The sequence below is a fragment of the Hydra viridissima genome, unplaced genomic scaffold (assembly GCF_058129835.1).
Source record: "Hydra viridissima isolate aposymbiotic clone 2 unplaced genomic scaffold, HvirCarnegie_v1 scaffold_8, whole genome shotgun sequence".
Classification (NCBI taxonomy): domain Eukaryota; kingdom Metazoa; phylum Cnidaria; class Hydrozoa; order Anthoathecata; family Hydridae; genus Hydra; species Hydra viridissima.
Window position 1 is genome coordinate 13810042 of NW_028324307.1, and position 22299 is coordinate 13832340.

The following is a 22299-nucleotide window of genomic DNA, read 5'->3' on the forward strand; positions in this document are numbered from 1 at the left end:
AAATTCTACGAAGAGAATTTTTTAAGAGCTCATTCTTCATGAGTTTTGCTCTTAAAGCTGCAGCAGTCGAACTTTGAAAACAATTTTAGATCGCGAATCTAAAAGGCTAAAAGATATCACTCAAATTTTCGCAACCTTCGTAGCAGATTAAATTTGGGTAACTTTTGGTGTCACAAATTTTGGTGTCATGTTGATGCACTGTCTTTTACAAGGAGGTGCAGAAACCTTGAGAAAAATTATTCTTTTCGATTTTTGCATCGCTTTTAAGTTATGCGAGCGTCATCATCAACGTTAAATAAGTTATTCACTCCAACAAATATCGTGAATGTCTGTGGTTGGCTTAAAAAAATGCAGTTAAACTAAAACTTGCACCTTAAAAAAGTACTGAAAAAAGTTCTTTGTTATAAAAGTTGGCCAAGGTATCAAAATTATGACAAATTCTCATTTTAAGTCCTTTTAATTCAACGATCAAACGTTCAAACAAAATTATAATGATTTGTATTAATCATTATAATCCTATTATACCTCTAGTAGCATTGTGATAGGTGATACAAATTATACCGTGTTCGACGCTTAAACTGGAGGAATTATACTACTATATGGCTTTTAACTTAGTTGTGCAAACGCTGCATTGGGTTTGTCTTTTATTAAAGACAAACCCAATACAGCAAATGAGAATCCTGAAAAATTATTTATTCATTAGATAGCTCCACCTGATTAGCATTTGTTGATGCCATTAAGGTTTATGAGCAAAATATTATGGTTCATTTGGGAACCTGATTTTAAAACTTGATTTTCTTGTTATTGTAATAGTTTTTAAAGTTATTACATAAATTGATGGGATGGAGATAACTTAAAGCATTGGGGAAACTAGATTTAGTAGGGTCAGAGGAAACATATCGTTTTTTAATCACTGGATAAACTCTGAAGACATTAAAAAAAAAGTTTGCTAAGCAACAAATAGATTTCCCTCTACCATATTTCTTAATAATCTTTTCCAAAGCTGCAAATGAAACCAAAATTTGCTCATGCTTTGCATTTAAGTTATCCATGTTACATTTTTATTATTTAGTATCCATGGTGTCTTTCACAAATTTCACGGATGAAATCTATAAATATTTAACTCAACAACACATAATAATAAGAACACTATATTATGCAGTGTTACTATGGCTACCTGTCCCGTTATTAATAGCTTCAAATTAAAACATAAAACATAAAATTTTGTGAGTTATTTCCTCTATATTTTATCTATTGACGCCATATCTCGGCGGGACCTCCAAAATTCTCTGACCCTCATCTTCTAAATGCACAAAAACATTTTTTTTATGTAGTGGCTCATGAATTCAACATCGAACCAAAGATTCCTATAATTTCTGTCCCACAACAGGGGAAAAAAAAAGCAAAAGAAATTTTTAATAAATTTGTAGCATTTCTAATAATCGTAACTGTTAAAAGGTAAAAAAAAAAATAATAAATACCAGAAAATTATCATCAAGAATAAAAAAAAATAAAGAAAAGATAATTATAAATTTGTCTCTAATTTATAATCATTTCCACTAATTGTAATCCAAGTCAAAATGATCCAATCATAACATTCATTATCACATCTGACAAAATATCTGTGAATATACCTTCAAACATGTCCGTCGATAGGATGAGCAAGGCCCGGACCAAATTACAATGGTGGAGCTCAAAAAACTAATTGCTGCTACAAGGATTGGCGGTGGTGGGAGGAGAGGGGGAGGAGAGGAAATTTCCTGTTGCCACTTCAATTGAAAAGACATTTTATATATCAATTTCGCTTTTTACTTTTACCTGTGGCGAAGAAAAAAATTATAAAGGTTATTTTAAAAAATTTTCCCAAGATGAAATACTGCAAGATAAAAATTCACAATCCTTAAGATGAAAAGGTAAAAGTTGTTAAAGAATGTCCATCATCTTTAGACGAAGAATTATTCTTCCACTTTTGATTCAAGTTGGTCATAGTTTTATAATAAAGTTTCTTGACTTTGTTCGTGCAAATATACACAGCAAACAGCATGATTCCTTTTAAAGACCTACAACACGTGAATAGAAATCCAAACACAGAGTTGAAAATATCTTCTTCCTCTGATAACGTAGATTTAACTATTTGAACGAAGCCAAGTAACTCAGTTAAACCAAGTATTAAAGTCAGCTTTAAAGCGACCGCTGCTACATTAACATTAGATGTTCTTCCTTCTCCGAGCATTTTCTTGCTCGCTATTTCCGACCTTTTGATTTTGAAAATCGTAAAAAACAAGCAACACGTGGCTAACAAAAATATAAAAGCAATCGGAGCGATATAAGAAAAAACTCTGGCATAAAAGCCACCAATCCAACAAACTCCATTATCGCCGTAGCCAATGTAAGCCCCGCCTGTGCGATCCAATGTCACATTTACTATCACAAACAATGACGGTATCACGTAAACCACAAATAGATACTGCATTAACCGCTTACGTTTTGAAAAACATTTGTTGACACCACCAAACGTTAGAGCCAAGTCAAACGCTAAATATAAAACGCAATGGTAAGCTACCAATAGAAACATATGTAAGAGTACGGAAACAACCCTGCACCATTTCTTCATTCCATTAACTTGTGTTGCAATTAGGAAAGTGGTATCAGCAAGCAACAGAGTAATACACAACGTTGTTGAAATTAAACTCGACCAAGTTCTTAGTTCATGGAAGTAAACGTAAACTATTACGATAAGTATGTAACATGGAATGCTGGCTGATGTTCCAACTATTGAAACTAAGTATGCAGCTTTCGCAAGGTTGGTTTCCCATGACTGCGTTTCAACACTGTTTTGACATATACCAACGCCTTTTACAAGCGGAACGTATTCGTTTGCTCGAAACAACAAACGCTTGTTTTGATAATTATAGTAAAGGGTTTGGTTATCGTCTATCGTGTAACTCGTTATTTGTTGCTGAGTGCAATTCGATTGTAAATGAAAATGATTGCAGTAACTAATTAGCTTTCTTTCGTTTCCTGATGACGAAACGTTGATCCAGAGAACAATGTTGCTGATATCTATGGTTTTATTATCCATAATAAAGTCACATGTAGCAGAGAAGTTTCCATCAGACAGGTCGATGGTTTCTGAATCAGCGCATAGCTTTTCTCCTGTGTAGCTTCTTGTTACATCGAAGCTGTACATTTCTGTAACTTGCTGGTTTCTCACTGATGAAATGATCATCGACGATGCGTAAAGGAGGACGCTTGCACTGTGGTTTCGAATATATTGCAAGACATCTGCTGATAGAACGTTGCAAGACATCTGCTGATAGAACGCCGTTTAATCTTAAAATCGTTTCGTTTTTAGTAGTTAAACTTGTTGAAAACGTAGAAGAGAAGTTTGTTATTACTGAAAAGAGATTTTCTATAGCACTGACATTGGTGCTTCTATTAACGAATAAAAATAAAGCAGGTGACTGGTTAAGCAAGCAACTATCAAAGTTTGCCTCTTGATTCTTTGACTGCCATTTTAATCCTGATGCTTTAAACGCGTTTATGAAAGTAACTTTTTCACATTTACCAGTGAACAAGTCGAAGTATTTGTTTGCATCACAAAGATTTTCTGTCGAATGAAGCTGAGATAAAACCCCGGATTGTTCCTTCATTACTTTCGTTTTATCGATGATAGCGATTGTTACATCCCAACTATAATAAGGTATCATTGGGTCGGGAGGTCCTCGACATTGAAAACTGTTTTCATACAAGTCTTGAGAATTAAAGTTCTGACATCTGTAACAATCGTAGTTTTCATAGCTTAAAAATCTTCCAGAATATGCGTTGCATAAATCGTAATAAGGGCTATCTTTACTGCACATACTCTTGTGATCGTTTAAAGACTGTTTCAACTTACATTTTGACATGTATTTGTCTTTAATGTTATTTTGCTCGATTTCTATCTTACATTTTTTAAACTCGTCTAAAATTCCTTTCCTCGTTGTTTTTGTTGTTTTTGATTTATCTGTTGTCGTGGATTCCTCAGTTGTATTAATTTCAATCTCATCAAACGTGGGTGCTAAAAATGATTCTTGACAGCGGATTGTTAGATTCACTGCTTTGTATTCTACTGAGTTGCATCTTGCGCATGCATCATTTCTATAAAGCATGTTATCGGATCCAAACACCGGGATGTTTTCCATTAAATGGTTGCTGTTGTTTATGCACTGTTCTTTGTCTTCAACTTGAGTATTTTCCAGGCAGGAATGTACCATCAACAACGTCTCACTAATATGCTGAGAGCTTGAATCAACAGGTAACACCTGCTCACAAACAGTGTCTTTTATCGACTTAGACACTTGAACGATCGTTTCAAGGTATTTATTCAAAGGTAATGGATCAGTTTGGTTCCAAAGCATGTCGATACAGCATGTCTTAGACACAAAACAGTTATCATTACAGCTGCAGCACTTTTTCCAGCTACTTACCTGACAAAGGAAGGGGGCTGTGTCAATGAAATGCGTAAAGTTCGACATGTTCCAATATGCTTGTAAAGGAAACGGAATCGAAGCAAAATTACCTAAATGTATAAGATAAATAAAGTAATATAGTTCAAAATCCATTTTTGTTTTTGTAAGAATCTGTTGCGAGTGTTAAATATCGAGTGTAGAAATGTTTCTTTTTCTTTTGCATTTTTTTCTTTTGCATTTTTTTTTTGAAAGATTTTTTTTGAAAGATCTTTTTTGAAAGATTGCTTATCATAAATGTAATAAGACTTTGATAAAAAAAAAAAAAAAAGCTACAACAATCTTTTAAATCATTTACTCAGAATAATTATTCATCTGAGATTTTCATTTCAAGTGTGAAAGTTTTTAAGTGAAAATTTTTTAACAACTTTTTTAAAAAGTTTGTATTTTTGAAACACTATTTTATTGGGGTGAGGGACGAGTTTTTTTTTTTCGCTTTTTTCAAATAACCTATTTACATATAATAAATGTTTTATGTGTTTTATGTATAAAAGGTATGTAGAGGCTAAAAATAAAAAAAAAATCTATGCAAACACATTTCAAAAGATCTTAAGTTTTGTAACTTAATCTTACATTTCATTTTTAATAAATTGTAAGTGATTTTCTTCTAAACTTATAATTTTGCCCGCTGCCCATCGAGCAAAAATGATTTTTATCTTTTTGAGAAGTATTTTTTTACCTGCATTTAATTAAATTGCTATCGTTTTTTTGATTTATTATTGTAAGATTAATTGCATTTTTATTATAATGACGAAGAATAAAACTACTTAGATAAATAAATAGATAAATAAATATTAAAGATAAAGCATTAAGAGTTTTTTTGTCATTTTCATACGCATATACTTTAAAAAAGAAAGCTTTAGAGCGCAACGTTGTGAAGGGAAAAAATCATAAAAATATTTTCACCTTGATAAGTGATGACATACAAAAACACGAAAACCAGTTCATTCGCCATGAAAAAAATACGAAACAAACAATAAGATGATAGCGGGTGAAGAAAATATTTATGAATATTCGGCAAAGAATCTGAATACAAACTTAATTTTTGAACAACGTTCTTGTGTAAAAAAATTTAAGAAAAGCGTATCAACTGGTTTAATGATGTTTATGACGTGTTACGTTCATCAGTTTGAATATATCTCGATAATATGACATTTTCGTTCAATTAATTTTTCGTTTTATGAATGAACAATGTTAACGATTTATGTCGCTTTTGAAGACAAGATGAATGTTGAAGTCGATGATAACTAAATGAATGATAAAAACATTACATAATTTTTTTTAATTTTAACTTTGGTTTCACAATAACAGACCAGGAACACTATTCTTTATATCAGTAAAAGGCAAAAATTTAGTTTTAAGATTCGCGCCTAACTTTTCGAATATAATTATTTCAATGGTTGTTTGCATTCTGTAAATTTATTGATGGAAAGTAAAAAAATATTGACAATTTATGAATAATATAACAATATATATATATATATATATATATATATATATATATATATATATATATATATATATATATATATATATATATATATATATATATATAGTTATATTATTCATAAATTGTCAATATTTTTTTACTTTCTATCAATAAATTTACAGAATGCAAACAACCATTGAAATAATTATGTTAGTGCAGAAAGGATTTAACGGAATTAAATATCTTCTTTTATTTTTCTTAAAAATTATTATAAACTTTTTGTGATTTTTACAAATTTTTACAAATAATAAGTTTAAATTAACGTTTAAGATAATCGAAAGAAAATATGGAAAACCTGTTTAGAGGGCCATGACTCGGAACACTCAAACTTCAAATGAAACAAGAAAGATAAAAATGATTATCTACGATGAAAAAACACCTTAACAAACATCTGCGAAATCAGAAAAGGAACGGTTAAAAAACCTTAAAAGTAAATTTGTTTGCGAAATTTAAGAAAAAAAAAAAAAGTTCAAGGTTTAAAATACTGTTTTGATGTTTTATATTGAGAATGGTGAAAACCTTAGTTCAATCAACGACGTTCGAACGTGGCTCGAGTTCACATGGAAACCAATTTCCTAGTTTTTGCACCATTCCCATGGCCTTTAGACGGCTTGAAATCGCTTGTTGAGTCACTTGAAAGGTTTTAGTGTGCTCATCTTGAACTTGGCATGAATCTTGGTCCAATTACATATTTAACTCAGGGTCTGACTAGCCTTCTATCGCGTCCTTTGTTGCTGGTCATCGCAACTTTAAAAAGACTGGAACCGGTACTCACATGTTTTTATTGATACAGTATGTTCCCCTTGTGCCTCACACAACCGTTGGAATCAGTCAGCTGCACTTTTCTTCAAACTAAAACAAAAAAGCAGCGCTTCCCACAAATTGTGTTTTGTTACCACAAAAGTTGGCATGGTAAGAGCACAAAGAAAACTTGTTGTTTACACTTCAGTGGCATGGCTCCAATTGACCTTTGGCGGGAAATGTTGATGCTTCAACATAAATATATTTACAAAAGTTATTTATGTTGAAGGTCCGATACGTTTAATGCCAATTAAATCCCTCAAAACCAATTTGTAAGTCCATATATGTATATGTATATGTATATATATATATATATATATATATATATATATATATATATATATATATATATATATATATATATATATATATATATATATATATATATATATATATATATATATAAGTAGTTTGCTAGTGTAAACAGCCACTGTTACCTTAAATATCACTATTATTTTTTGTGTATGATTATTAATATGCTAGAAAATTTTTATGGTAATTTACAATAACATTTTAATTATTATACTTCTAAATTACCATCAAAAAGCTGTAATTTATTATTATAGAGATGAAATAAAGTTTGAAAATTGCCCTTGAAATCTAAGAAGATTGTATTTTAAGAACTTTTTAACAATTGACTTATTTAAGTTGTTTTTAAAGTTGATCTGCAATTATTAGTAAACTTATGTATTTATTCAATGATCTAAGCCGTCTAATTTACAAATTATTAGAAGGTATTTAAACAGGGTTAGCTTAGCTTAATTTTTTAGTTTCTTAACCATCACTGGAAAATTTTGTGGTTGCAAGGTACTATTGTATTAGCCTGCTAATCAAAATTATATTTTGTTAGTTAACAATAATAGTAATTTCTTACTATGAAATTTTATTACTAAATTGATTATTAACTATGTTAAGGTTTAAAGGTGTATTTTATTTTGAGATCTTTAATTTTTATTTAATTTAGTTTTCTTAATTTTGTACCTTCTAGGTTACAGAACTAGTTTATAACAGAACTTTCAGAGTTGGATCATAAAGTTAAGATTTTTTTTAACTTACAGAGTTTTTAAACAGTTATATTTTATTACGTTATGTTATGTCAGTTATTGATGGTTTATGTTTTTGTATTTTAGATTGCCTAGATGATTCACTAATGTTTAAAATTGACTGGTTATTGTATAAAAAAGTAATCATATAAAAAGCCAAAAGTAAAAGCAATTCATTTTTCGTGTTATTTTGTTTCTTTCCAGTAAAAAAAAAACCTTTAATAAAAGTGTAAATGGGTTGATTATAGATCATTTTGTTTCAAAAAGATAAGTATTACCCATTAGAAATGCCACAAGTTTAAATTCAATGTGATATTTGTTAGCAAGAAGTTAAATAATATGAAAGTTTGAATAATGGTGAAGAATGTTTATCAGATTCTAGGATTTTTCTGTATTACATATTATATTTTTTCTATTACATATTACATTTATTTTCTGTATTATGTATAATATTTATTTTCTATATTATATATTATATTTATTTTCTGTATTATATATTATTTATTTTTTGTATTATATATTGTATTTAATTTCTGTATTAATGATACAGCTTTTGTTTGTTAACACAGATTAAAGAGAGTTATTTTGTTAAAAATTGTAAAAATATATTTTCTACTTTTATCCTAGAAAGAAATCATAAAGTTATCCTGTTTCCTTACATTTTAAAAGATTAGTTTTTTTTTCTTTTTTTTTAAATATTTTCCAATTTTATTTTTTGTTAAACAGTAATTGCAAGACAAAACATCAGTAGTAATTTCACATTTTAATCTATTTTTGAAGGCAACTTGTTGATAAGTTATTATTAACTTATTGATTGCTATACTTATCTTTAAGACACCAGTGAAATCTCTAGTATTCTTGAGAGTGTCAATCAAAAATGACAATGTCTTTATTCTTGAAGAATTTTTTTATAACACTATACCATTTAGAGATATAGATCCCAATATATTTTCTTTCTTGAAAACTTTTAAAACCAAAAAAAGTTCAGTGAAGTTTAAAGTATCCTAAAAAAATGGAATTCTTAGGTTTTAAGAGACTTTGCTTTGTGACAGATTTTAAGAGACTTTTAAGTTTTATAATAGAAAAGGTTTGTGTGTTTGTATTTGTAGATTATTTTTATAATTTAAATTTTTTTATTTATTTCTTGTATTTGTTGAATGTTCTATAACTATCAGCACGGTATGTCTAATGGCTAGTACCAATATCTGACAAAAATTCAGATTAAGAATTCCTTTTGATTAAAAATTACTATAATGATTACTTAAAATATAAGTTTAAGTAATCATTTTTAATCATTTTTTAAGTTTTCAGTTTTGAACTTTTGATCTTTGCAACTAGCTTTTGTAAATTTATTTTGTTTATTGTTTGTTGTTTTTCGTTGTTGATTGGAAATATTTGTATTTTTAACATTCTGTTAAAATTTAAACAAATGGCAGCAAACTTAAAGGGGGCTGGTTGCAGTTTAAATTTTTAAAGTTTTGATAATTATATCTGCTGTTTGGGAGCAACATAGAACTCAATTTTTGTTTGGGAGCAACATAGAACTCAGTTTTGCATATTTTTTGTTCTTATTTTAAAGTCAAATAGAATGAAAACAGATGGCATGTTGAAGTGCATGTCAATAAATGTTCAACTTATGCCTTCAACAGTAGCTTGATATATTTAATCTATTTTCGTTAAAATATATAGCAGCAAGTATTCAAGTCTGATTGTGCTTCTCTCGAGATGACATTTTTCTTATAGTAAAATATCTGAAAAAAAATTGATGGGGTGTACTTGTTTTGATCCCTTTGAAATGATACCCATCTTTTGTTTTTTTTTGTATTTTATTAAATGGTAAGCTTCAATTTTAAAGTACTTTGTAGGTGTTCATAGTTTTCACACTAATCAATGAATAATTTAAATCCACTTGAATCTTGATCTTCTAAATGATCTTCGAAGCTGATGACATTTCATTGTTTTGATCTGTTTTGTTACTTATTGATTAATTTTTATTGTTATCGACTTCGACTAAATCGACTAAGAGTCGAAAGTCGAAACTAGTCCACTTTGAAAAATTGAATAGTCAATTTAATCGACTATGGGTTTCTTCCTGACATCCTTGTTTCTATTTTTTCACCTGATTTAATTTTATCAACCTTTAATATTGTTATGATGCTGACCAACTAGTAAAGAGATATCTTTATTATTAGTTTATCTTTTAAAGATAAATTATTTATAAAGATTGAGCCATGCGTAAGAACATCATTCAAAGCAGTTCTTTTAATTCAACCAAAATATCTGAACATTGAACCTAACTTGCTGTATCACAAAAACTTAACTCTTAGCTTACTGTATGTATCACCACTTCATTATTGTTTCCTTTTTCTCATAGTAACCAGTTGGTGCTTTTTAAAACAAAAAGTTAAGTTATGTGTTATGGTACTCAGCTAAGGATGTGTAAAAGCTTTGTAAATCTACTAATCCAAAAAAAGTTTAGCCGCCCTATCCGCCCCCACCTATTTGCGCCACTGTTTTTTCTGTTAATTTTTTTTGCTAATTTTTTGCTTTAATTGTTGTGAAGAATAAAATAAAATGCCCATCTGTATTTTTTTTTTCTTTACTTTGTGATTTTAATTTCCGTTTTTGTTTATTCGATTTTAATTCATCTAAGAGATTAGATGAATTAAAATTGAACAAAGAAAATGCTCTCGATATGAAACAGCATGTGTAATTATAACTATTACATACCACCTAGTTTTTGTGTTTACTCTTAAAGTTATATTTGTTTTATAGCATCTAAAAAATAAATTGTCAAGTGTTAAAGTATGTAATTATAATAAAATTTTAATTCAAATATTTCGACCAAATCAACTTTTAGTCGACTTAGTCGATTTTAAAAATGTATTCGTCGATCTTGGTCGACTTTGAAAAATATGTTAATCGATTTAATCGACAGTTTAATAATTTCAAAGTCGTAACAACACTATTAATTTTCAATGACTTTTAATTTGATAATCTTCTGTAACTTTCTATAGTTCTCAGTGGATGAACATACAAAGTGTTCTTCCCTCTTCCTAAGCTATTGGGTGAGACCTTATCAAAAGTATGCTTGGAAGGGGACAAATGAAAGGGTAGGTGTGCCAATAAAATTTAAAAAGGAGAGTAAACTAAGTTTTTTTAAGAGATCAAACGCCTCTATTATACTTTTTCCTAATGTTAAAGTTAAGAATAATTGTAATAATTGCAAACGGAAGGTGGAGGGGGATATTTTTTAAAAAAAATTTAACACGTAAGAAATAGGGAGGATTTTTTAGGGAGGTGGGGAGGCATATGTACATATAGGAGGCACATGTACATTCATTTAATCAATGGAAGGTCTGACTAAGGAGTCAATATGTTTTGGAGTGATGACAAATTTTCTTCAATGCGGTGGAAAAGTCAGCATGTTTTTTGTTAGCTTACTCTCTGCGTTTGAACAAAAAATTTGAAATTTATATTTTATTTGAGTTTTCAATTCGCCACCATTTAATCCTTACATAAATACTCTACGTATTTTTCTTTTTGATTGAAGAAAAGTTGTTCTTCTTTTGCACATTTTATTTCTATGTTTAAGTAATAAGATAAGTAAATAAGTATTGATCCAAGGAGGAAAGAGGGGGAGGGTGCGGAAGAATTTCTTTTTTACAGTCATACAGACGAGGAAACATTTTGATAACTGCGGAAGATTTTAATGAAGTAGAAGGACACCCTGATACAAGTATATACATAAATAAAACAAGGGGTGCTAATCTACATCATCCTCAAACGTGATTCGGTTTAGTTATAAGACTCTTAAAATCGATGCTCGACGCGAGCTTGATTTACTTACATTAATACTTTTTTTCAACAAAGCCTCATAACTTAGCATTTTAACAAATTAGGAGATATATAAGATATACAATATATAAAAGGCTATTTCTTATAAGAACTTTCTCTCAAATATTTTAACTTTTGGTTTGAATAGTTTATTTTACAAAGTTTTTATTAAACAAAGAGTGGGGGAGTGGCTCAACTCCGGTTTTACAGACTCTTTTTTTTTAAATTAAAAATTAGGATTTTTTTTAATTTGAACTTTGGGATTATTCGTGGTCAAATTTTAACTTAAAAATAAAAGTAACAAGCATTGAAAACATTACGTACAGCTTTTAATGTCAAAAATTTATGTGAGTAAACGTTTATAATTCAGATAATTTATTTATATTATCAAACGTGAAAACTCAAGTAATTCTTTTTCCTTGAGTTGGAAAGATGATTTGAAGACTCAAAAGTCAGCTACAACCGAACAGGGGGTAACTTCATCCTTTTAAAGTTAAATTTCTTAACTTTTTTGTAAATTTAAGGAAAAATTGGCTCTAATAAACTTAACTAATAGAATGTCGTTTAAAAAAAATCTTTTTTAAAGAAATTTTCTTATCTAATCCGCAATTAAAACGCGAATTCTCATTATCAACCTTTTATAATTGGACGCCTTCTTGGAAAAAACGCATTTGAAATTTCAGGCAATGTTTACTAGTGGGAGTTGTAATTTAAAAATATATTAGATTTCAAATTTTTCAACATACTCTTTTGATTTTTAGAGTCGTCAATTTACTAGCTATCATCTGGTCTATTATTGTAAAACATAGAACTCATGAAATCAACTCATGAAAAGTAATATGAGAGTATTAACAACTCAAAAATGAAAAAAAATCATTGTCTAGTTATGCATTCACTGTCCAATTAACAAATATATGGAATTATATCATTTCAGTATCAAATTTTCATTCCAATTGAACTTAGTAAACTTCGTGAACATGTCATCAATTGTCATAAAACATTAAAATATAACATCAAATTGTCAAAAAATATCAATTGCTATAACTCTTGAGACATCTTTAATGAAGACTTTGTTCGTTCAAAATGACAAAATTTGAATGCTTTTGAAACTTATGATAAACTCAAAGGTGTAAACAAACCCTAGCAACAAAGTATTTTAATTGGTCAACAAGTTGCATGTGCAAAATAATTTTCAAAATTAAATCCAGGTATAGAGATTTTTCCTATCCAAGGTGGAATTGTTGAAATATCAGGGGGTATTTTAAACGACGTTCTGAGATTAAACAAAAAGCTTTTTTTTTTCACATTTTTAAATATTTCGTTTTTTTTTAAATAACATTGATTTAAATATTTCGCTTTTTTTTTTAAATAATACTGATTACTTCAATTATTTTTAACAATATAATCAACAATATTTGGAATCAGCAAAAAGTTCTTTTTACGCCCGTAAGAGTGTTAAATACAACATACAACAAGTGCGATGTCCAATACAACATGCAATAAGTGCTACGTCCCTCCCCCCTATTTAATAATATGCATAAAAAGTAGCACACATTTAAAAAAAATTCTATTGAAAATCTCTTGGTCTTAACCTGAGGATGTTTCCATATTTTGAGAGATGCCGCTTAACGACTACAAGATGTCTATAAGTTTATTCATCTTGCGATAATAACGATAACAAATAACGATAACGAATAATGATAACGATAACAATAATACCAATTTTTTGAATAGTTTCATTATGAAGCACATTTTCTGTTAAATGTCAATAAACAGAACTGCCGAATTAAGTGTAAAGAGATTACGTGAGAAGTACTTCAGCGTCAACTACACCCTCTTAAATTCACTATTCACTAGATGTGAAATTATGCATCCACAATACATCGCTGGGGTAGTAAATTGAACCACATAAGAAAATTTTTCTAATAGTCCTGAAATATCCTGGCATATGTTTGCAGCAAGATCGAGCTACAGCTTAAACTTAGAGAGCAATAATTAGCTCTTTTATGAAAATTTTTCGATTACCAAATAATTCAAAAAAGTGCAAGTTTCGCTCAACAGCCTCGTTCCCGTTCCTTGATATTTTTGAGGGTTTTCTTGAAGCAAAAGAGTTTACTTGAACAAACCACAAAACACTCGGAAACTAAAGCAGAATATTTTATAGAAATTGTAAATTTGGACCAAGTTGTGAAGCACACTGTAATTCAAAAAAAAAAAAGCTCTAGAAAGAGCCGTTAACTCCCTACAAGAAAATGGAAGTCATTTAACGGATATTTTTATAAACATTATTATATATATATATATTTATTTTTACAAATAGATTTATAAATTTTTCATAAATTTCACTTTCGTTTAAAAAAAAAATAACTCAATAAAAGGTTTTAAAAATAAAAATATTGAAATAAAATATTGTATGCAATAAAAATCAGTCCTCGTTGGCCCACCAGGTATCAATAAATATTTTTATGTAAGCAATTGAGTATCATATTTCATATTTCACAATTTAATGATCATGAAGATGCGATAAGAATATAAGAACTCCCTTGATAATTCAAAGTGGTTGAGTTTAAAGGAAAATATTAAATATTCCGCTTGTTTAATATTTCATTACAAAGAAAACAATGTTATTGAAATTTGTACTTCTATACTTTTTCTATTACTGAAGAACAGTTTAAAATCCTGTGTTTGACAATGTAATTTAAACCACATTTCTAATTTTTATATCACATAATTCTGAACTGATTTTGATTCAAAGAGTCAAAGATATTCGGGAGATTTTTTCATGTAAGCTCTTTTTTTTTAAATCAACATTTAATTTTATTTGGAATTTTTGTAGAAGCCAGCACCAGGTAAACTTTGGATAAAGTCATAACAGTTTTATAATATGATCAATTTGGAAAACAGTTTTCTTTATCTCCAGCGAGTAAAACAAATATTTCAATCAGTGAATATTTACTCCAACACTACAAATAGTAATTTTGCGCAAGGAAGTTGTCTTAATTATCTTTTAAGAAGCTTTTTTAAATTGTTATTTTATATTATGTTATTTTTTTTAAATCTACAGTCAATCTTACATGAAATTACTGTCCAATATAAAACAGCATTAAGAATAACATTTAGAAAGCTTGCGGAAAACCTCTCAACTACATTATGGAGATTTTCATTATAATACATTATGGAGATTTTCGAATAATATGCAGGGTGTTCGAAAAGTAACGCACAATTTTAACATTAGCTAGAAACAAGAAAAAATAATCAAACTACAGCAAACTATATTTCCAAAACACTAAACTAAGTTAACAATATTTTTTGTAGTTTATAATAGATGCTAGTTTCCAAACGGACCACCAGATTGCCGATGGCTGTAGCTGTTTTTTCTTACAAAATATTTGCTATTGCTTGTTCTATTAACTAATTCTTCTTTAGACGATATAAGGCAGTTCTTTGTATTTATTTTGCCATTGATGTAGAAGTGGCATTAGTCCGCAATACAGATTCTAAAGATTACCTAATTAGCAAAACGAAGTACCTAATTAGCAAAACGAAGTCGAAATGGCAAGTCTTTTGCTTTTAACTCCTGTAGCATGAACTTTTAAGGAAACATTAGAAGCTTTTTGCGGAGGATATGATGAATAGATCTTTTAGAGATTTTAGTATCATCTGCAATTTGTTGTGTGGAGAAGCAACCTATCTCCAAAGCAATACGATCCAGTGATTCCGTCACAACTAGTATTCGTTCTTATTCTAAAGATGGGCAACCTGATTTTTGCTGGTCGCAAACATTGCCTGTTCCTTCGAATTTATCAACTAATCTTTTGATGCTGTGTGTGGCTAATGGGTCTTTTATTAAACCACGTGCTTGTTTGTACTTTCCTAGTGCTGCTGTTGCACTTTCAGTTCCTTTTCCACAATAGCATTTGATAATAAAAATTTTGTCTTCCATAGAAATATTTTTCATGACTGAATTCTCAAAAATAGCAATCTACAACATAATATTCCTTCCTTATATATGTTTAAAAAAAGAACATTTTAGAAATATTCTCATTGGCTAATTAGTAACAGACAAATGAAATTTTGCGTTACTCATCGAACACCCTGTACTGTGAGGCAGATCTTACTACGTTTTTAAGCGAATTTAGTTGTGCAAGTTGTGGAAATCCCTCATGGTTCTGTGTAATAGTGACACTCTACGCGCTTACTTTCCTTACTATTAAAAACTGTTTAAAGTCTTGTGTTTGGGCGTTGACGTCTGTTTGTTTTCCCTTGTTAGTGTTTTAAATATTTAGAATTTATTTGGGTGGTTAAATAGTTTTGAAATCGTGTTTACATTTTTCTATTAGAACTAGCTTCCTCACAAAAAAGCGGGAAAAATAAATTTATCAATCGTCCTCGTATGCTTTTTGAAACATGATTTTTTCAATTCTTTTTAAAAATCATACTTTAGTGTTACCTACCATTTTTTTTCGTTTTTAATTATTTCCGTCCTTATTTTTTCTGTTTCCATTTTTTTCACCGAGCTACTGCCATTTTGAATTTTGACTTTTCTTCTTATTCTTAGAGTAAAGTTTTCGGTTCTATTCTTCTTCCTTTTCTGATGTTTTTTTTTTTCCGTTCTGAAAATTTCTTGTTTGATTTTCTTTCCCTTTCTACAACTTTTGATACAAACAATTTGACTTGAAGTTTATTTAGTAATCAAACTCGGTTTGAAATGGTCATTCAAAAGCGAAAAGCTGATTGAAATACAAGTCCCGTGAATCCAGTGAATAAACTTTGCTTAAGATTACACTTTTAAAGTTTAAATTTATTTTCAGGTTTCCTTTTTTCTGAATATGAAAGGCATATCCTTTATTTTTTACCTAATCACATTGTTTTTTTGTTGTAGGTTTTTTTTTGGAAAAGAAATGCTTTTCATTTTATTTATCTCCATCATCTTAAAAGGTAAAAAACTGTTTAACTTTTTTTTATTTACATATAACAAATTTGTTCGGAAAATTTTATACATCTAAAGTTTATTCAAAAAAATATAAATTTGTTCGGAAATCTTTATGCATCTAAAGTTTATTCAAAAAAATATAAACTTGTTCGGAAATCTTTATACATCTAAAGTTTATTCAAAAAAATATAAATTTGTTCGGAAAACTTTATACATCTAAAGTTTATTCAAAAAAATATAAATTTGTTCGGAAAACTTTATACATCTAAAGTTTATTCAAAAAAATATAAATTTGTTCGGAAATCTTTATGCATCTAAAGTTTATTCAAAAAAATATAAATTTGTTCGGAAAACTTTATATATCTAAAGTTTATTCAAAAAAATATAAATTTGTCACTGAAACAAATAAATATGTTAAATGTAATTTTTTACCTATTAAAAGGTAACTTTGCTTCGATTCCGTTTCCTTTACAAGCATATTGGAACATGTCGAACTTTACGCATTTCATTGACACAGCCCCCTTCCTTTGTCAGGTAAGTAGCTGGAAAAAGTGCTGCAGCTGTAATGATAACTGCTTTGTGTCTAAGACATGCTGTATCGACATACTTTGGAACCAAACTGATCCATTACCTTTGAATAAATACCTTGAAACGATCGTTCAAGTGTCTAAGTCGATAAAAGACACTGTTTGTGAGCAGGTGTTACCTGTTGATTCAAGCTCTCAGCATATTAGTGAGACGTTGTTGATGGTACATTCCTGTCCGGAAAATGCTCAAGTCGAAGACAAAGAACAGTGCATAAATAACAGCAACCGTTTAATGGAAAACATCCCGGTGTTTGGATACGATAACATGCTTTATAGAAATGATGCATGCGCAAGATGCAACTCAGTAGAATACAAAGCAGTGAATCTAACAATCCGCTGTCAAGAATCATTTTTAGCACCCACGTTTGATGAGATTGAAATTAATACAACTGAGGAATCCACGACAACAGATAAATCAAAAACAACAAAAACAACGAGGAAAGGAATTTTAGACGAGTTTAAAAAATGTAAGATAGAAATCGAGCAAAATAACATTAAAGACAAATACATGTCAAAATGTAAGTTGAAACAGTCTTTAAACGATCACAAGAGTATGTGCAGTAAAGATAGCCCTTATTACGATTTATGCAACGCATATTCTGGAAGATTTTTAAGCTATGAAAACTACGATTGTTACAGATGTCAGAACTTTAATTCTCAAGACTTGAATGAAAACAGTTTTCAATGTCGAGGAACTCCCGACACAATAAAACCTACTTTTAGTTGGGATGTAACAATCACTATCATCGATAAAACGAAAGTAATGAAGGAACAATCCGGGGTTTCATCTCAGCTTCATTCGACAGAAAATCTTTGTGATGCAAACAAATACTTCGACTTGTTCACTGGTAAATGTGAAAAAGTTACTTTCATAAACGCGTTTAAAGCATCAGGATTAAAATGGCAGTCGAAGAATCAAGAGGCAAACTTTGATAGTTGCTTGCTTAACCAGTCACCTGCTTTGTTTTTATTCGTTAATAGAAGCGCCAATGTCAGTGCTATAGAAAACCTCTTTTCAGTAATAACAAACTTCTCTTCTACGTTTTCAACAAGTTTAACTACTAAAAACGAAACGATTTTAAGATTAAACGGCGTTCTATCAGCAGATGTCTTGCAATATATTCGAAACCACAGTGCAAGCGTTCTCCATTATGCATCGTCAATGATCATTTCATCAGTGAGAAACCAGCAAGTTACAGAAATGTACAGCTTCGATGTGACAAGAAGCTTCACAGGAGAAAAGCTATGCGCTGATTCAGAAACCATCGACCTGTCTGATGGAAACTTCTCTGCTACATGTGACTTTATTATGGATAATAAAACCATAGATATCAGCAACATTGTTCTCTGGATCAACGTTTCGTCCTCAGGAAACGAAAGAAAGCTGATTAGTTACTGCAATCATTTTCATTTACAATCGAATTGCACTCAGCAACAAATAACGAGTTATACTATAGACGATAACCAAACTCTTTACTATAATTATCAAAACAAGCGTTTAATGTTTCGCACAAACGAATACGCTCCGCTTGTAACAAGCATTGGTGTGTGCCAAAACAGTGTTGAAACGGTGTCGTGGGAAATCAACCTCACGAAAGTTGCAAACTTAGTTTCAATAGTTGGAACATCAGCCAGCATTCCATGTTACATACTTATCGTAACAGTTTACGTATACTTCCGTGAACTAAGAACTTGGTCAAGTTTGATTTCAACAACGTTATGCATCACTCTGTTGCTTGCTGATACCACTTTCCTAATTGCAACACAAGTTAATGGGATGAAGAAATGGTGCAGGATTGTTTCCGTACTTTTACACTGGTTTTTATTGGTGGCATACCATTGCGTTTTGTATTTAGCAATCAATGTGGCTGCAAAGTTTGGGGGAGTAAAGAAATATTTTTCAAAACGTCAACGTATATTACAATATGGAATTGTGATTTTTGCAATACCTTCTTTAATTGTAGTAGTAAATATCACAATGGATCAAACAGGCAGGGCTTACATTGGTTACGGCGATAATGGAGTTTGTTGGATTGGCGGCTTTTATGCCAGAGTTTTTTCTTATGTCGTTCCAATCGCGGTTATTTTTTTATCTGCCACGTTTTGTTTATTCTTTACGATTTTTAATGTTAAAAAGTCGGAAATAGCAAACAAAAAAATGCTAGGAGAAGGAAGAATTGCTCGTGTTAAGATTACTGTGGTTGCTTTAAAGCTGACTTTAATCCTTGGCACAATTGAGTTACTTGGCTTCGTTCAAATAGTTAAATCTACTTTATCAGAGGAAGAAGAAATATTTAACTCTGTGTTTGGATTTTTATTCACGTGTTGTAGGTCTTTAAAAGGAACCATGTTGTTTGCTGTGTATATGTGCACGAGCAAAGTTCAAAAAATTTATTCTAAAACAAATAGAAACTTGAATAAAAGAAGGAAGAAAAACAGTCTTCTTAAAGGCGATGAACATACTTTAACAAGTTGCATCTTGTAATCTTAAGGGTTGGTTCTCACTATACGGAAGGCTGTCAACCTTAAATGTTTTGTAAATTTACATCTTCTAGTTATGTATATAAAAGTTCTTCTGTCTGAAGCAATACGTAAATAACTATGGATTTTCTTTGCGACTGATCAATACTTGAAAAGACACCATTAATGAATTACGCTACCTAAAGTTGGTTAAAATGCAATACAGGTTAAAAAAGGTTTTTTAATCCCTGCTGTGGGTGAGAGTATCATTTAAAAAATATGGATCTTTGTTTAGTTGCAGTTTAACAAACTTTATTTAAACCTTTACAGAGGAGAATTTTTTTTCGTAAGGAGGATGACACTACTAACGTCCATCACCCTACGTCATATATTCTAATGCTTATAATGGTGCAGACTTTTTTCAAACCTCTGCGCAATTGAGAAACAAATCATCAGCAACAACACACTTTGTATAACTAGATTTTTGATTTTGCTAAATAAAGATAAATGGATATTTTCTCTGATTTCTTGTAAATTTCACCAAAAAACAAATTAAAAATTATCCCATATGGATGTGATGTGACACCTACCATTATTAACTAGCTTTGATTTATTTTAGGATTACTCAAACAATCTATTGAATAAAAAGAAGGAGAATATATTAGGGTGAAGTGAAAGAATATATATATTTTCTAAACTCGGCAATAAGAGAGAAGTAAATTTTCTCTTTTTGTTGTAACCATAATAAAAGTTAGTTATTGTAAACAGAATGGTGTGGCCTAACTTTCTTTGGTTTTGCGAAGCTCAATGATGTTTCCTAACCTCATTTAAAATTTGATTTGATCATCGATCAGCTTCGGAAAATCGACACAGAAGTTCTTATGAACTAGTTTCTAAAATATCATTAAAAATTCCAGAATCTGCGAACATCATTTGGAATTATTTTGATGAAGCAAATGCTAAATTTGCTACATTCAATAAGATTGAAAATACATGCATTAAATATGACCTTTTTCATATTTAATGCATGTATTTTCCTAATTGAAACACAAGTAAATGGGATGAAAAAATGGTGTTTCCGTACTTTCATACTGGTTTTAGATGAGATTTTTCATTTCAACTGAAATTTAAGAAAGACACCATGGATCATAGATAATGTCACCTGAAATTAAAAAAATCTTAAAAGAAGTTTAAACTTAACACAGACTTCAACCAATTTGGATTTTATATCCAAATCTATTGAAGCCTGTGTATTTTATATTCTGTAAATAAATTTTGATTTAATTTATATGGCAGGTTGATGAATCTTCGTGTTTACGTCTTTTCCCAGGTGTTTTCTTAACTTTTCTTCTTTCTGTTTTATTCTTTACTAACGTGACAGGTTGATGACTCATCTTGCGTACGTCTTTTTTGATCGTTTCTTTTTTTCTTGATTCTCTCACCACACAACACACACAACACACCTAATGGGGAAGAGTGTGGGAAGAAAATGAGACCCGAGCAAGTTCAACAGCAGCTGTGGACAAATATAAACCTAAGTGAATATGACATGTCAATAATATCGAATATTATTTTCATAGAAAGTAAAGTTTTATATATATATATATATACACTATATATATATAAGTTATTTATATATAAACCAACAAGTAAAGTATGTCTGCTATATTTGCATTAGAATAAAATTATTCTCTCATTCACAAATGCCAAGAAAAAGATCTTCATTTCATACTTCAGTTTCTTCATACTTCATTTTCATAGTTTTTTGTTTCAAAAATGCCTAAAATAAAAATAGCTAATTACAGAATTCAATTAGATTTTGATGCTGCTGGGCATAATTAGATAGTTGCTATGTTACTTCGTTAACAAAAAATTGGGCTCAATAAGGCTTTTCTAGGATATCTGTAGGCTTTTTATCACTTGAGCGCATGATTTTGTTTTAATATGCTAGAAGTAGTATGAGTAAGAAAAGCAAATACTTTCATATCAGACCTACAGACTTAACGCCGCCGTCATAATGGATTTTTTTTTAAAGCACATTCTATACAAATATTAATTTTTGGAGTGTTAGTCTTTAATTCTAAAAAGCATCATAGAAAATTGTCCAAAAGAAAATTGTCCAGGAGAAAATTGTCCAGGAGAAAATTGTCCAATGAATATTTCGACTGGTGCCAACTTTCTATTATTTGTACAGAATATCTGAAAATGAAGACAATTTTAAGACAACTTACAGACTTTACCTGGATTTCTCAGGCAACCGCTCAAATTAATATTACATAAGTTTTAATAAAATGTACACTATTTTATAGTTTACAAATAATAATAACGTATGATAAAGTTCATCCGAAACTTTTTTTCTAATCACCATTTCATCCGATTATCTTCGGAACTCTTGCCCAAGACGTCAACTTGTGTTTTAACAATTTTTAACGTAAATTCTCGCAACATTATTTTAAACCCAAAAAATCTCTTTCATTTAAAGCTCTTCTTTTTTATAAATTTCAATCATTTTCACTTCCCTTTTCCACAAATGTTTCATTATTTTTTGAATTCCTCTGAGCAGGTTTCTAATCTTTTTGATTAAGCTAGTGGTATCTCTCATCTGTCGGTAAAAATCCCAATATTGTCATGATCTTGAAAA

General features: G+C 29.8%; 2 protein-coding genes and 1 long non-coding RNA gene across 3 annotated transcripts; 2 read left to right on the top strand and 1 right to left on the bottom strand.

Annotated features, from left to right (window-relative positions):
* Window positions 1–1786: 1786 nt before the first annotated feature.
* Window positions 1787–5662, bottom strand: LOC145186232 (uncharacterized). Its single transcript, XM_090094656.1, has 3 exons — window positions 5415–5662; window positions 3299–4561; window positions 1787–3213 (listed from the first exon to the last, which is right to left on the bottom strand). The coding sequence occupies exons 1-3, from the start codon at window positions 5461–5463 to the stop codon at window positions 1901–1903; spliced, it is 2625 nt and encodes an 874-aa protein (XP_089950782.1). The 5' UTR covers window positions 5464–5662; the 3' UTR covers window positions 1787–1900.
* Window positions 5663–6234: 572 nt separating this feature from the next.
* Window positions 6235–8772, top strand: LOC149885230 (uncharacterized). The gene is made up of 3 exons (XR_016454677.1): window positions 6235–7070; window positions 7787–7832; window positions 7929–8772. It is a non-coding gene; the product is annotated as an uncharacterized LOC149885230 (long non-coding RNA).
* A 5703-nt stretch (window positions 8773–14475) lies between these two features.
* On the top strand, window positions 14476–20170 carry LOC145186429 (uncharacterized). Its single transcript, XM_090096604.1, has 3 exons — window positions 14476–14527; window positions 16561–16616; window positions 17054–20170. Exons 2-3 carry the CDS (start codon window positions 16580–16582, stop codon window positions 19681–19683), a joined length of 2667 nt encoding a protein of 888 aa, XP_089952730.1. The 5' UTR covers window positions 14476–14527; window positions 16561–16579; the 3' UTR covers window positions 19684–20170.
* The last annotated feature ends 2129 nt before the right edge of the window (window positions 20171–22299 follow it).

What these genes read in the sequence shown, in the direction of transcription:
- LOC145186232 (XM_090094656.1), bottom strand. Translation starts at nt 5,463, where the DNA reads ATGGCGAATGAACTGGTTTTCGTGTTTTTGTATGTCATCACTTATCAA. An exon ending in GTATGTCATCACTTATCAAG is followed by an intron (nt 4,562 to 5,414) that starts GTGAAAATATTT and finishes TTATACATTTAG; the next exon opens with GTAATTTTGCTTCGATTCCG. An exon ending in ATCAGCAGATGTCTTGCAAC is followed by an intron (nt 3,214 to 3,298) that starts GTTCTATCAGCA and finishes TCATTTCATCAG; the next exon opens with TGAGAAACCAGCAAGTTACA.
- LOC145186429 (XM_090096604.1), top strand. Translation starts at nt 16,580, where the DNA reads ATGCTTTTCATTTTATTTATCTCCATCATCTTAAAAG. An exon ending in TATCTCCATCATCTTAAAAG is followed by an intron (nt 16,617 to 17,053) that starts GTAAAAAACTGT and finishes ACCTATTAAAAG; the next exon opens with GTAACTTTGCTTCGATTCCG.